We start from the raw sequence: 13,543 nt of genomic DNA, 5'->3' as shown, positions 1-13,543 counted from the left end.
GAAGCATTCGTGTAGAAGAAATGTAAGTTACACAAAACTTGTTTCTTGAGCCATCGCAAGACTGCGAATTGTATTAATGATATCATATTTATAAAATCTTGAAAGATTAAAGATTATGAAAGTTATTAATTTTAAAAAACTTACAAGACTGCCACTTGGGCCTCCATCGTCCATTTCGTCTTGCAACATGCTTAGTTCTTGTTCCAACTCACTGCACTCTCTCTCAGCCTACAAATATCAACAGAAAGAGAGTAACAGAATGGCAGAATCGCAACGCATTGCTGTCTCTTAGTTAAGCTGCATCAAGAAATAGGCGGATGTCGGAAAGGCTGGTCTTAAAAAACTGTCGATTACTGATCGAAAGCTTTTCTAAACTTAAATCTTTTGTTTATCAAAAGGTATGCGAATCCTATATAGATTACAGCACATTATAATGCATAATAAAATTACAAAAGCAGAAATTGAAGTAATTTTACCTGGCAAGCCAATCCTTAAATCTCCAGATGATGGGCAATATGCAAGCACTCAATTTACGAAGCAAACACACCCTGCCCTAGAACTGCAGTTCGCAACACAAAAAGAGTGCTGCGGGATTTTTCGGTAGACTTTCTCAATAACAAGGCTTAGATTTGCCATACACTTCAATTCAAATGAACAGCTGGGTTCTTTGATTAACGGATAAATCATAACAGGAGGCTTTAAATAATACAACATACCACGAACGTCGAAAAATTGAACTTCAATTTGACTTGAAAGCTCGGGATTTATCCCACTTAGAGGGGTCCCATTAAACGATCAGTCTGAGGAGATTCCCTCGATTGTGTCTTTTTGGAGTAATCTATAAATCCACGAAAGCCAAGGCGGATATTCTGCTGTTACAGATAGCAAAGATTACAAAAATCATCAATCCAACTAAAATTAAGAACATTATGCCTTGGAACAATAAGGCAGTATTCAGAATTATGCCGAATTTGCAGCAGTGTCGCTAAAATCTTAAATTTTCTTCGAACTTTCAAAGTTTGATGTTTTTGTTAATGGAAACTTGTTCCTTACAGAAACTATAGTACTTTCTTCAATAGCGTATTTGAAGACCGACAGTACTTTTATACAAAAACTTTCATACAGAGAGTCTTTAACTACAATAAAATCCTAGCGAACAATATAGATTGGGCATCTTCTGCTTTGCCAACAGACTGTCATAAGCCTTGTACCAAGAAAGGTTTTTTGAGGAGATGCAGGTAGGGTTTTTAATTGGTATTGCAGAGAAAGGTAATCGACTTTTTCGCGGTCTAATACGTCAAATGCGAAAAGTGAAATGATTATTTATTGCTGAAGCCTTTTATTGGAAAGCCTAATGGTCGTGATTTTCGATAAATACGAACTTCAAATCAGATTCAACCAAACTAGTCACCAGCTCAAAGCTGCGACTGGCAGGAATATTTCTGTGTTTTTGAAGTTTTGAATGCACTTCATTTTCAGTTTTCTGGGACCGATCGTTTTGGTGCAACTTCGGAAGTTGGTGCAGACAGAACAATCTGCATTCTGTCATGTTGTTATATGAAATGGGTTCCTTTCGAGATTTTTCATTCAAAAAGTAGTGTAATTCTGACATGGTCAGTATACCTGATGATCTTCTGATGCCTGCAGTTTTTTGGAGGTGTCAGTTTCAAAAAGGGATTTCATGCAGGGAAAATCGAAATGCAGTTTGAATCAACTACCCAACAGCATTTTAACAAACAAAATGGAAAATGATCCCAATCCAATAGCAGATGAGAATCTTGACAATATCCTTTATTCAAACTTTGTCGAAAACAAACAAACAAACAAACAAACAAACATAAGAAACATAGCCACTTGTCTCCTGCTGAATCCCATAACACATGTTTCTATGCCCTTGTTAAGCGAATACCTTTTATGGTCAACTAGAAGGCATTATTTTTCACTCTAAACAAGATTGCGATAAGATTGCAAATACCTTTAGGTTCAACGTGCGAACACAATAAGCAACAAAAAAGAAAGGCATTGATCTTATAAAAACTGTTTCCTCTTCTTAGTAAAATATTTTTGCCTTAGTGGATATAAAACCTCATTGTCTCGTGGAATGGGAGGCAGAATAGCGATTAACATACAAGAATGATGTGGTATACATGGGGTGTGGTAGGCGTATCAAATGAATAAGGGAATATTGAATTGCCCTAAATTATGATGCATTGATCAACGCTATATTAAGCAAAAGGTTTTATTAGGAATGGTTTTGAATATATATAAGCATAAATCGATCGATATAGCTATTGCAGCCCAGAGCAGAAGTTGGAACAAAATTTTTTAACCTGCCCGAAAAGCCAACGAATATCAACTTGTGAAACTTTCAAGAAGCAGTCTCCAACAAAAATTCAATCAGAAAGATTTGGAAAAGCCGATTTGAAATATTCTAAAAAATTTTGACATGTTACATTTGAAAATGATTCCAAAAATAAAGTGAGGTGACAGCAAAAGGACTTGAAAATTATTTTTAATAGGATTTATAAAATGTTTTTCACAATTTTACATATATTCGAAATGCAAAAAAGAAAAAATTGTTCTTGTTTAAAAGATAAATAATGATAAGATAATTTTTATAAATCACGAAGGAAAGCTCTAGTTATTTCCTTCTCTGCCTTCTAATCAGGATACGAAAAAGGCGTGGAAAAACAGGCCTTCAACCTAGCAAAACTGCTGCTTGAAAAGCTAAGTAGAGTAAATCACGAAAAAGATGCCAAAAGATGCAGGTTTTAACCTCCTTTAAGCAAAAAAGAAGGTTAGTAGTGGATTATGCCAAAGCACTTATCGCCAAATGATAATGCAATCAAGCTGAGCTGAAATCCCCTTTGCAACTCAAAATGCATCCCAAGTAGAGCTGGTGAAATCACTTTTAAGGGCCTCTGAATCCGAAATGCCATGAAATAAATCCATCCATAGTCAATAGAAAAACACTTTTGACTATGACCCATCCAATAAATGTTTGTAGTGAGCTTAATGACGTAATTTTCAACTAGAGGATTCACATGGTGCAAATCATATTTCTGGGTGATTCTTTTCCATTTAATTCTTTAAAGTATAGTTTACAATGACAAAATTGAGGCTGGCCTGAATACGTCTAGTCGCAATTTAAATTGATATCTGTGGTTTGTTTGATATGCAATTATGCGAGACTTGATCATCAGGGACAACGCCTATGGCAAATAACAGCAGCAGTCATTTGTTCGTGATTACAACGAACCTATTTGGAGTAGCAGGAATTTTTATCAACAGAGTCAGCGGAGGTGCTAATGGAAACTCCAATGTGAAAACCTGATACAAAAATCACACTGATTTTGGGAGTAATAACAAACAGCTGATCAGAAATTATTCCCATTTAGTTGGTTTTTGTTCTCAAGCCTGAATCAGGCTTTTACTAATCCACAGTAAACTCATTCAAGGAGAACAAAAGGGTGAGGGGATAGTTTTGTTCCTTTACGACTAAGAAAAGAAAGGACAAGGGATAATCTCATGAACTTCTTCCATAATAATTAAACATCAGAAGCGTAACCGAAATAAATGCAGATTGCACAAACAATGTGGTTTTCCCTTTTTTAGCGAGTTGATTCCTTGATCTACCAGTAATGTTTTGGCAAAGCCAAGCCCTCTCAGAATGAGCGCACCCAATGCCGAACAACGCTGTAAGCAATTGAGCAGCTAGTTTGCTTTTATCCCCTTATAAAGAAAATAAAAAATTTGGAAGGTCATGAAGACAATAACGATCAACATTCTGAATACCGAAGGCAGATTATTATGATAGGGGGGTGGGGTGGGGGTGGATAGGTGTAGATGCGCAGACCACATTGTATCTCTTCGTAAACTGGTAAAATAATATGCTCAAGTAAGGGTCCTATAGAGGAAGGGTAAAAGGTCAAAAAACTTATTTTAGGGTTGCGATAGATCAAGGGAAATCAGCTAAATAAAGCGAATTGAAAGATTATCTTCTCACTGGCTGTTCAAGACTAGGTAGAATTTATTAAGTAGAATAGAATTGATGACCTAATATTCAATCTCTCTTTGAGGCAGGCATGGAAGACAGATTTGCGCTACAAGATGTAACAACCGGTAGGTGTAGGAATGGGCCCGGTTGATGGCCAGGTTTTGATTCGGGATGAAGGTAAAAGCAAATAAAGTAGCTTCGCACCTTTTGTCGAGCCCTTCTTTCTTCTTCCAACGTGGACTCCAATTCGGAATTGCGACTCTAAAAGAAGATTAAATTTAATAAAACAGTGAAAGGGGTTTAGGGAGCAATTCGTGTGGCTTGAGAATTGCTATACCAGTGACAAAGTGGAAACACTCAATCCATGTATAGTTTTCCTTATTTTTCGGGCACTTAGACAAAATATCCTTTATTCAAACATTTCTAAAGAGGTTAGAACGCTGACTAAATTCTATAGAGATCACGCCGCACGGCAGTGAAATTACATCTCGTAAGGGGCCGGGCGGCAGTGTTGTAGGGGGGGGGGGGCTTAGGGGTTTATTAAAAGGAAAAAAAGTTCCGGTTAGACTGACATCTCCTCGGCCTGCTTTTGAGATTTGATGAAATAACCAAGCAAATATGAGCTGTCTAAAATGCTTTGTTGGCCTAAGATACGTGATGGTTTAACTACAGTCATATCTTGAGCTTTGTAAAGACAAGGGGGCCTAGCAACCCACGCACAAAGGAAAACATCGATTCTGCTTATGCAAACAACAAAGTCTCTAAGAATTAAAGATCCAACATAAGTGTGGAGGTAAATTTGCTTTTAGTTGGAAAACGCATTAAAGTGTAAATTCTTGAAATTCAACAAAACTTGCTGTAGAAAGAATTAGGGTGAAGTTGTTGATCAGGCTGAGTAAGCGCAATTAATTTTGGAAATTTTTCAGCTATCTATTGTCCAATTTTTTCTTACTTGAAGACTTTACAACGATAGCTATACTGAGCTCTTTAAATAAAGTTGTTTTATTTTTCCAATTTTCATCAGCTAAAATTTAAAACCAACTAAACAAAAAACTTGCCACGATAACTGTTTTCAAAAGATTTAAACTTAAGAGTATCATAAATGCCGTTATATTATTCTGAAAGTCCTACAGCTATCTACAAGCAACTGAAAAAAGCAAGAGAGTTCATTATATACCTGCTAATGAGAACAAATTAAGGTAAACATTGCTTTTGATTGGGTTTGGATGACTGGGTTTAGCACTGAGAAGAGAATCATTCTTAACTATAACTCAGTTTTCAGCTTAATGAAATAACTAAACAAATTTCACGACTGACTCGCAGTGCAGAGGTACGAAAATTGTTTATTTGAGTGTACAAAAGAACAGGATTCAAAATGTTGAATCGAAAAAAGGAATGTGACGGATGTTTCTTATCTCCTTTTGATATGGTAGATCAATTTGATATCTTCCATTAGACACCATGAAAAATCTTTCAAAATGTACCCTGGGTGCCTAATTCTGTGCAGGACAATCTTGTTATTAGAAATCAAGTTTTGAAAAAGACCAAAAGAATGGCTTTTCACAATTATTTGTTTTGGAGATAATTGACAAGAATAATGTTTGTTTTTCAGTGCACAGGCAAAACAAAAGATTTATAAATATGCAAAGAATTAGCACTGCATCGAGCAGACTCGAACGCCGGTACAGAAAATACTAAACGTTGCACACGTTTGTTTTTACGATTCAAAGGATTAGCAACTCAACTTGCTAGTTTTCCAAAGAAGAATGCAAAGCTGATGCCTTCAAGATCAACACACTTCAATTGCTAATTCTAGTTGCCAAGATAATAAAGAGAAAGTTAGGTTTTAAACGTGCACTAATTGCAGAGTAGTATTTTTTACCTTTGTTCGGTTACAAGGCTGCTGAGATTTGAAGTTGAAGTGTTTCTGAATTTGAACAGCATGAGAATTCGCTGAATTTAACAACATACAAGGAGGCAAGGTGGTTTTTGCTATTTAAGTTGAGAAACATCAAAGGTTACAAAATTTTCGCTGCTGCAGTTTTGTGGCATCGTTCTATTTCTTTGAATCAATTAGGATTAAATAAAACAAATTTGATTTGAAATTTAGGTTTAACCATAAAATTCTAAAGCATTTTACCTTAAGTAAGTTGATTTCATAGCTGGAGTCGACTCCATTGGATGGTGATTTCAGGCCCCTCATCTTTTAAGAGTTTCCCTGCAACTTGAAGACAGCTGGCAAAAAAGAGATCTCCAGTGGTCCAGAAAGTCGAGCGAAGTTGTAAAATGTCGCACCGAAACACTGTTTTACGATTATTCGCTTATCTGAGACGTCAACTTTGCCAATTGAAAGGGGTGTGGCTTGGGCAATACAGCCGTGGCCCCTCGACCACCATAAATCGTCCATTGCCGGTGAGTCTCTAACCAAAACAAATCTCCCCGACATTACCGTCTGACATCTAGTATAAACAATTTCAAATGAGGTTAAGAGTTGTGAAAACCACGCTTTTTCAAGGAATAATGACAGAAAACAAGATTTATTTCTACGAAATAAATCAAATCGTTGCACGTTGCGCTTTGACTAGAGGAGCTTTTAGGCAGTGGAGGGTAGGTATATAAATAGGGCAGTATTTGTTTTTATTTGTCTCAAACCTCAACAAATAGCAAATCTACAACAGGCAAATACTAAATTCCTTCAATGGTTTGGATATCAATGCGTTATTTTGCCTTTCTGACCATGTGATCTTCTTCTATGAATATGAAGCAATCCACTCAACTACGATTCCAGGAAATGCTTATCGAGATAAAAAGACTTTGGTGGTCCGGCACATTGGAGATCACAGTTGATAACATTGTGTAAAGTTATAGCTTATTTTTTCAAATGAAAAACAAGAATGCTAATTAATCAAAGAAAGTGCTTATGTCTTTTTTTGTAAAGGATTAAAGCAAAATATCTATAACAGTGAGATGCATTAAAACGAATGCTATAGTAAGAAGTAGATCAAAATTTGAGTCAGAGTTTTTTTAACGTAGAAAACTGCAAAATATGGACACAGCGCTGATGAGATAGCACTGGCAAAGAAGATATTTTGCATTTTTTTATTCTTAATTCCATAAAATTTTTAAAAGGCGATGTTACTTAAAAACCTTCTTTAAGTGGTTGTTAGTCAATAGAATTTAAGAAACTCTTTCTGCCTTGCTATTTCAATATTTTATGCAATCTTTAATATCGAGGAAGGTCAGTATAAGCAAAAGATATATCGTTACCACAACTAAACTACGCCCTAAACCATAGCTTTTTAGTAAGGTTCTCAGCTCGGTGCTCTGACTCGGCGAAAGCTATGCCCCGACCCAGTCATGGAAAGCAGGACTTGTATTAAGAAAAAAGTCATTTCACTACGCTATATTACAAAGCAAGGGTATCAATAACACAATTTTGCAAGAAATGACGGTACAGCAAACTGCGTGGAAGATATTCGGGATTAAAGATAAACAATAATAATGGCTAAGTAAATTCTATGGGCTGTGCAAAATGGTAAGGGGGCAAAAAGGCTTTGGTATAGTAAATAATTGCTCCTCAGTGGAAATGCAAGACTCAGTCACAAATAGGCCTACATTGGTACAGCCCAAAGGACATTTTTTACACTATAGTTGGGAACTTCAATAAATGACTGAATTCAGTGCTCTAGGCTTCTACCAAAATGGAAAAGGAACTGTGCATTTAAAAAAGCACGGGAGTTTCAAGCACAGCGGAGAAGAGAGGGCTGGAGGGCTATAGCCCCCCACTTTTTGCCAAATATGCAAAAAAATTCCCAATGAATTCAGTTTTTGCCCCCTCCCCGATTTTTAGACCCCCCACATCTCTCAATGCTCCGCGGTGCCTGAATTTGGGGTACCAAACTATGGATGCCCCAGGTCAACTGTATTTTGGCGGCCACCGGGCAGTAGGTACAAAGGCAACATACTGCTTCACACTGATTGGACGAGAATGAGAGTTTAATAAACGAATAGAGAAGTCTGAAAGAAAGGTCAGGGGTTACATCCAAAGAACGATGTTGCTTCAGTGTTTAAATCTCAATAGAGCAAACATCAAACAACTCATAAAAGGAATACAAAGATCTTTTTTTCTTCTGGAATGTACATAAATGTTGGAACTTATTAAGATTGGCTTGTGTTAACTGGCCTAATCATAGGTAGCAAAGAAGCGGCGTGGTGCAAAAACTCCACCGACAAAAATTCATTCTCTTCCTTCCAAAGTTTGTTTAAAAATATTTATGATGTATATCCACTAAGATCATACGCCCTAAACAAGAGGAGATAAACAGTCTGATCTGCGGATGAATTTCGCATAAGACAAACACCATTTGCACGTCGATTGTCGGCATCGTAACATGTTCCACTGAACTGTGCATAATACCCCGGGTCAGTGCAAAGCTATGGCGACTCTTTGAATCCGTAGTCTAATGCCACGATATGATCTAAAATGCACACATGCTTGTGTCGGATAGGCGTTCCAATTGTTAAAACTAAATCGACAATGGAAAATATAACTAGTTGATTATCTCAAACTTTACTTGCAGGAATTTCAATAATTACGTTGCCGGACAAAATTTAATCAAAAAAAAACAAATCTTGACCCTTTTTGATATAACATGCCTAATTGTTGGTGCAATGGATATCTCTAAACGTCAACAAAGTTTCTTTGATTTTCATTATTGCACGAGGGTGTGGCTCACATTCTCCAAACGAGCGAAAGGATTAGTCGAAAAGCATATGTGAAAACATACAATGAAAACTAGACTTTCCAAGTTAAGCTATGCAGTGCCATAACGATTGGAATTTGAAAAAGACCCGAAATGAGACTGACACTTTCGATCCATATAAGGAAAAGTAAATACAACGGGCAAAATTAAGCGATTTTTCAGAGTGCGGAGGTCAGGAGCTCGGCTTTCTTTCCAAATTCTTGTTTAACCAACAATAAATTAAATAGCAGCGTCAGTAATTCACCTAAAATAGGATTAAAACCCGATCACCGCCTTATGAATTCTGCTGGCTTTCGTTGAAATCTCAGTACAAAACTTATGTGGTATGTAGCTGCACCCAAAACGATTGACTTGCAATCAACCTCGTGGATGGTAGGAAGGACAGTCTGGCTACAGATAAACAATATTTCCATTTTACATATATATACATAAAAAGTTGACACTGGCTAAATCCTTAAGGCCCTTTAAATATTTATTTCCTATTGCTTTTATTAAGTCTTTGGAACAATCTGTGACATTACTTAGTTGTCTTATCAGCCTAAATTTCTGATATCACACTGACATTTATCATTTCAAGTGAGTCATTTTCCAATCTAATAATGCTTTCATCAATCAAATTATTGAAAGTAGAACGTTCTTATACTTCAACAAAATGGCATGTACAGATAATTGTTTCATTTTGTGGACACAGATTAGCCCAAATTTTACAATTTCTTTACAATAATAAAGCAGTATAAACAGAAAGTTTCAAGGTAAACTCAGTCAGGGTGACACTTCCCTTGATTATGCCCTGGCAAAAGTTCTCAAAAACAAATTTTGCAGAAAATGATCAATTTTGACACCATCTTGGGTGCATCAGCTGCCCTGTACATCTGGCCAGGCTGATTGAGGCAGGCGATCTCCTGCCTGTGCCCTCAATGCCCTCTTAGATCATGCGCGAGAAGGACAATTAATTGCCCTCCTCTCCACAAATGTTTACATTAACTGCCCACCTTGCATTTTTATTAGCATTTTAAGCTAAACACATTTGTTACATCTTAAATGTTTATTTATTTGGGAGACCAGCCTGCTTAAATCACATACAAATATGGAGCATCATATTCCAAATGTTAATGTTAAGTTGGAAATGGTTTTTCAAGAGCCTGCCTTCTCATATTCCAATATTTAAAAATTTATCAGAAAATTTTGTCTATCCTAAAAAAACCTGTCTGCTTGTAAAAAACTTCTAAACATTGTAAGCGAATACAAAATTGTCCCATCATGCACTTGTTTGATCTGGCCTGACCCTCAGCATTGGCAGGGACATTTTGTCATTTGATAAAACTAGAGAAAAAACATGCTTTTATCTCTAGTGCATAAAACAATGTCACAGACAGAACAAAACATAATGTAATTAAATCCCATTGATTTAAATAATACATGATATCAGGGACTCAAATACAAATTTAGCGTTGTTGATGTTCAAAGAGAAATTTTCATGCTGAAGTCAAAAAAGGGTAGTGTTTTCAAATGCCACATTTTCACCCCTCCACACTTAAGAGTGTTAATATAAAGTCCATGATGGAAGGAGTTTTCAGAAAATGTTTGAGAAGAGTTTCAAGTCAAAGTTTCATGTTTTACTCATCTTGGCCTGAAAACCATGGCAAGAACTTTTTAAAATGGAACAATTGCGAAGGTTAGAGCAGAGAGGATTTTGTTGGGATTAGGGAAGAAGAATCAAATTTGAGTCAGGATGAGTTTTACGATCACAAAACACATTAGATAGAACTTGTTATTCATTCGGTTCAGCTGCATTTGAAGGATAATTTCCTTTTTTGTTATCAAGACCATTTTCTTTCTAACTTGTTTGTAATTTTACAAATGCATCCAGAAAATTTTATTGATAAACTTTACATTTTTTGAAAATCACCCTTCTGACTCAAAAAAGTAGAGCAATTCACCAACCTCCTACCAAAATTTCTACAACCAGGTCTGCATGTTAGTTGCAGGTGTGCAAAATCATCAGAAAACATAAGATGTGCCAGCCATATGAACTTTTCCAGTATGTTAAAGGACAAGTGACACGCTTTTGGCGCCAAATTTCTTTTCCTTTTAACTTAAAGTATAATGCTGTATGAGAGTGTTGTTGAAATATTTTTCCTTTCTGATTTCATTTTCCTACTTAAAAACCCTTTTCAAATTATGGCGGGAAATGAATCATGTGACACCATGACGTAGATTGTGATAATTTGTTATTGCTGCTACTGGTATACAGTGCAATATTAACGTTTACAACACGCTTCTAAACGAATTCAGTTCGTCTGGACCTGTCGCGTCGTGTTTTGTAAACTCTCTATTAATTACAGGAAAATTCCGAGTTATCACAATGTACATCATAGCACGTGATGTGATAAAAACGTGATAAAAAACAAAATCGTGCCTCCTGCGCCCCCTGATTAGAATTTTTTGTTCTAAACCAGAAAAAACTTACTTTTAAATGATGATTTATAAGTTAATGAAAAGAAAAAATAGGGTGAAAAGTGTGTCACTTGTCCTTTAACTAATAGATCTAGATTTTAGGTGCACCCTCAGCATCTTGCATGTGCAATCACCATGCTTTGCAAAAGTTGCTGAAAACAGCTTTTTGGGAAAATGCAGGGAAGTTTTGAGTATTTTGGACTAAACATGCTTGAAGCAAACTTGTGATGTTTTATGATTAGTTAGTGTGTAAATAAGTAAGTAAATAAGGGGTAAGAAAGTAAGATAATGCTTTTATTTGTTAATTTGGAAAGGGCATATAAAACACGAAAGTTGGTGAAGGAAAAGTGGCTAGAAACTGTACTAAAACACTAAAACGCATGATATAAATGGAAGAGCAACGGCTCATTCGCCTCAGAAAGGCTTGCTCTTATCAAAGGTGGTCTTGTTTCAGATAACAGAGCCTGTTCCACCAAAAATTGAGATGCGAAAAAGGAGGAAAATCAAGAGGTTTTTAGTTAGACTTTGCACTAGGGTCGCAAAAGCATGGAAATAGTAGGTCAAAATGGTGGCTCACAGAAACCACAGGCCTGGCCTAAGCCAACCAATTTTAAAATCAGAATTATGAGGTGAAGGGGCTTGGAATTGAGAGGTTTTGGCAGGAAAAAGCATTCGCTATTTCTTCGATTTTCGGTTTAAAGAAAATTTAATGATTGGTTTGCTGTTTTGGGGGAAAATTCCAGCAAACAAAACAATTCTGTAAAAGATTCTCTGGTCATTCATGAAAGATAACCACAAAGTGTCACTTTATTGAAGAAAGATGAACAAGCAAACTTTTCATGGAAAAATTATAACTGAGGAAGTGATGTTGGCAGTGCACTTTAATTTAAAGTTTCAATACTGACGCAAGGTGAGTTGCTCTACATTTGATGTTAATGAATTTTGATCTTAAATTCTGATTCACCATTTTTTTTTATATGAACAATTTTATAAGAGCACAAGCCTCAAAATTGGTCAAAAGTTAAGAACAAATTAAGAACAAGCTGAGGCTGAGCTTCTGCAAAATGCAATTTTGAACAAAGTTTTTTCTCAAAATCAAGGATTTTTAGCGATGTGTGGGTGCTTTTTCGGTGAATATTCAAATTTGTCAGCAAATTAAGGCTGTCTACTCACTTTGTTGGCTAATGAGGCCTAAACACCTCCTTAGAGCGAAAAAGCTAGCAATAGCACTGCTTACACCCTCTTTATTTAAGAACAAATTGAGAACAATCCAGCCTCAGATTTTCGAAAAAAATTAAGAACAGTCAGCCTGAACTTTAATTTACTGATTCTTAAAAAAAAAGAGTGTACTCATTATCCAGTCTGCAGAGAATGGCACTTTTCGACGAGATCTTTGGTGTGCATGAGCAAAAAGCCTGGTGTGACGGTGTGCACCACCAACAATGTCTGGTGTGCTGGTGTGCACCGACTATTTTTCCCTGTTGTGGTTAAAATTTGTGAATTTGCATTTCACCGTAAAAATGCGTGTGAAGTATACTGTTGAAGATAGCGCAAGTTTTTATTTGTATATTTGTCAAGTAAGATTCATGATATCTCAAATTGTTCATACACAACTGTCCTTGTTTTTATCAGCTGACATTTTCTATGGGATCACACCAAGCCACACCCATGTTAGTTGCCACACCCAAAAATATCTGGTGTGCAACAGGTTTTGCACAAAAATATCTCCAGTGTGCACATGCCATACTCTGCAGACTGGCTCATTATCTAAGCACATGACAATCAAAAAATTAAAGCAAAACGTACCACGTTTATTATCCTTTTGAAATTAATGAAAAGAATATCCTTCAATGACCTTTTACCCACAAAACAGTAAGGTAATCTTTCGAATTTATTTTGATTCAAAAGCCATTGGAATTACGCAAAAAATTTCGTGGCGCTGAACTTCTGTTTTAAAAACCTATCTGGTTAGGCCCTCGGTTTCTGTGTGCCACCATCTTTAGCACCGTTTCCATACTTTTGTGACCCCAGTGTATCTTAGTTCCTTATTTTATCTTGGTAGGTATGCATACATGGTGCTGGCATCACAAATCAAAAGTCTGCTGTTTCTAACAGGTCCAAAATAATATTAAAATTCCAGGTAAAACTGAAAAAGAAAACCAATAGCCATTACCTTTCCATACAATTTCGGAAATTCCAAATCTGAAGTTATGTCTTTCGAGGTTGATTTGCCTTCTTCTGTTGGCCTCCATTTTGTCTCTTTTCCCGCGCTTCGAGCACAGGGATCCAAAAAGCTCACATCGTTTCTATGGAGACTGTTGGCCAT

General features: G+C 36.3%; 1 protein-coding gene and 1 long non-coding RNA gene across 3 annotated transcripts in view; both read right to left on the bottom strand.

Moving 5' to 3' along the window:
* Positions 1-6,345, bottom strand: part of LOC135691804 (uncharacterized) — a 21,896-nt gene extending 15,551 nt beyond the window's left edge. Inside the window, exons 1-3 of one of the 2 annotated variants that reach the window (XM_065209780.2) lie at positions 6,138-6,345; positions 4,202-4,258; positions 145-228 (exon numbers count right to left, since the gene is read on the bottom strand). In XM_065209780.2, coding sequence (XP_065065852.2) covers positions 145-228; positions 4,202-4,258; positions 6,138-6,200 — 204 coding nt within the window. In that variant the 5' untranslated portion in view covers positions 6,201-6,345. Of the gene's footprint in view, positions 1-144; positions 229-476; positions 992-4,201; positions 4,259-6,137 lie in introns of those variants that run through there. The other variant, XM_065209781.2, reaches the window with a different exon arrangement.
* Positions 6,317-13,543, bottom strand: LOC148958619 (uncharacterized). The gene is made up of 2 exons (XR_016144510.1): positions 13,391-13,543; positions 6,317-6,456 (listed from the first exon to the last, which is right to left on the bottom strand). It is a non-coding gene; the product is annotated as an uncharacterized LOC148958619 (long non-coding RNA).

The sequence above is a fragment of the Rhopilema esculentum genome, chromosome 13 (assembly GCF_057945365.1).
Source record: "Rhopilema esculentum isolate cy_ngs chromosome 13, ASM5794536v1, whole genome shotgun sequence".
In the NCBI taxonomy this organism is placed as follows: Eukaryota; Metazoa; Cnidaria; class Scyphozoa; order Rhizostomeae; family Rhizostomatidae; genus Rhopilema; species Rhopilema esculentum.
This window is presented reverse-complemented; position numbering and strand designations above follow the sequence as displayed.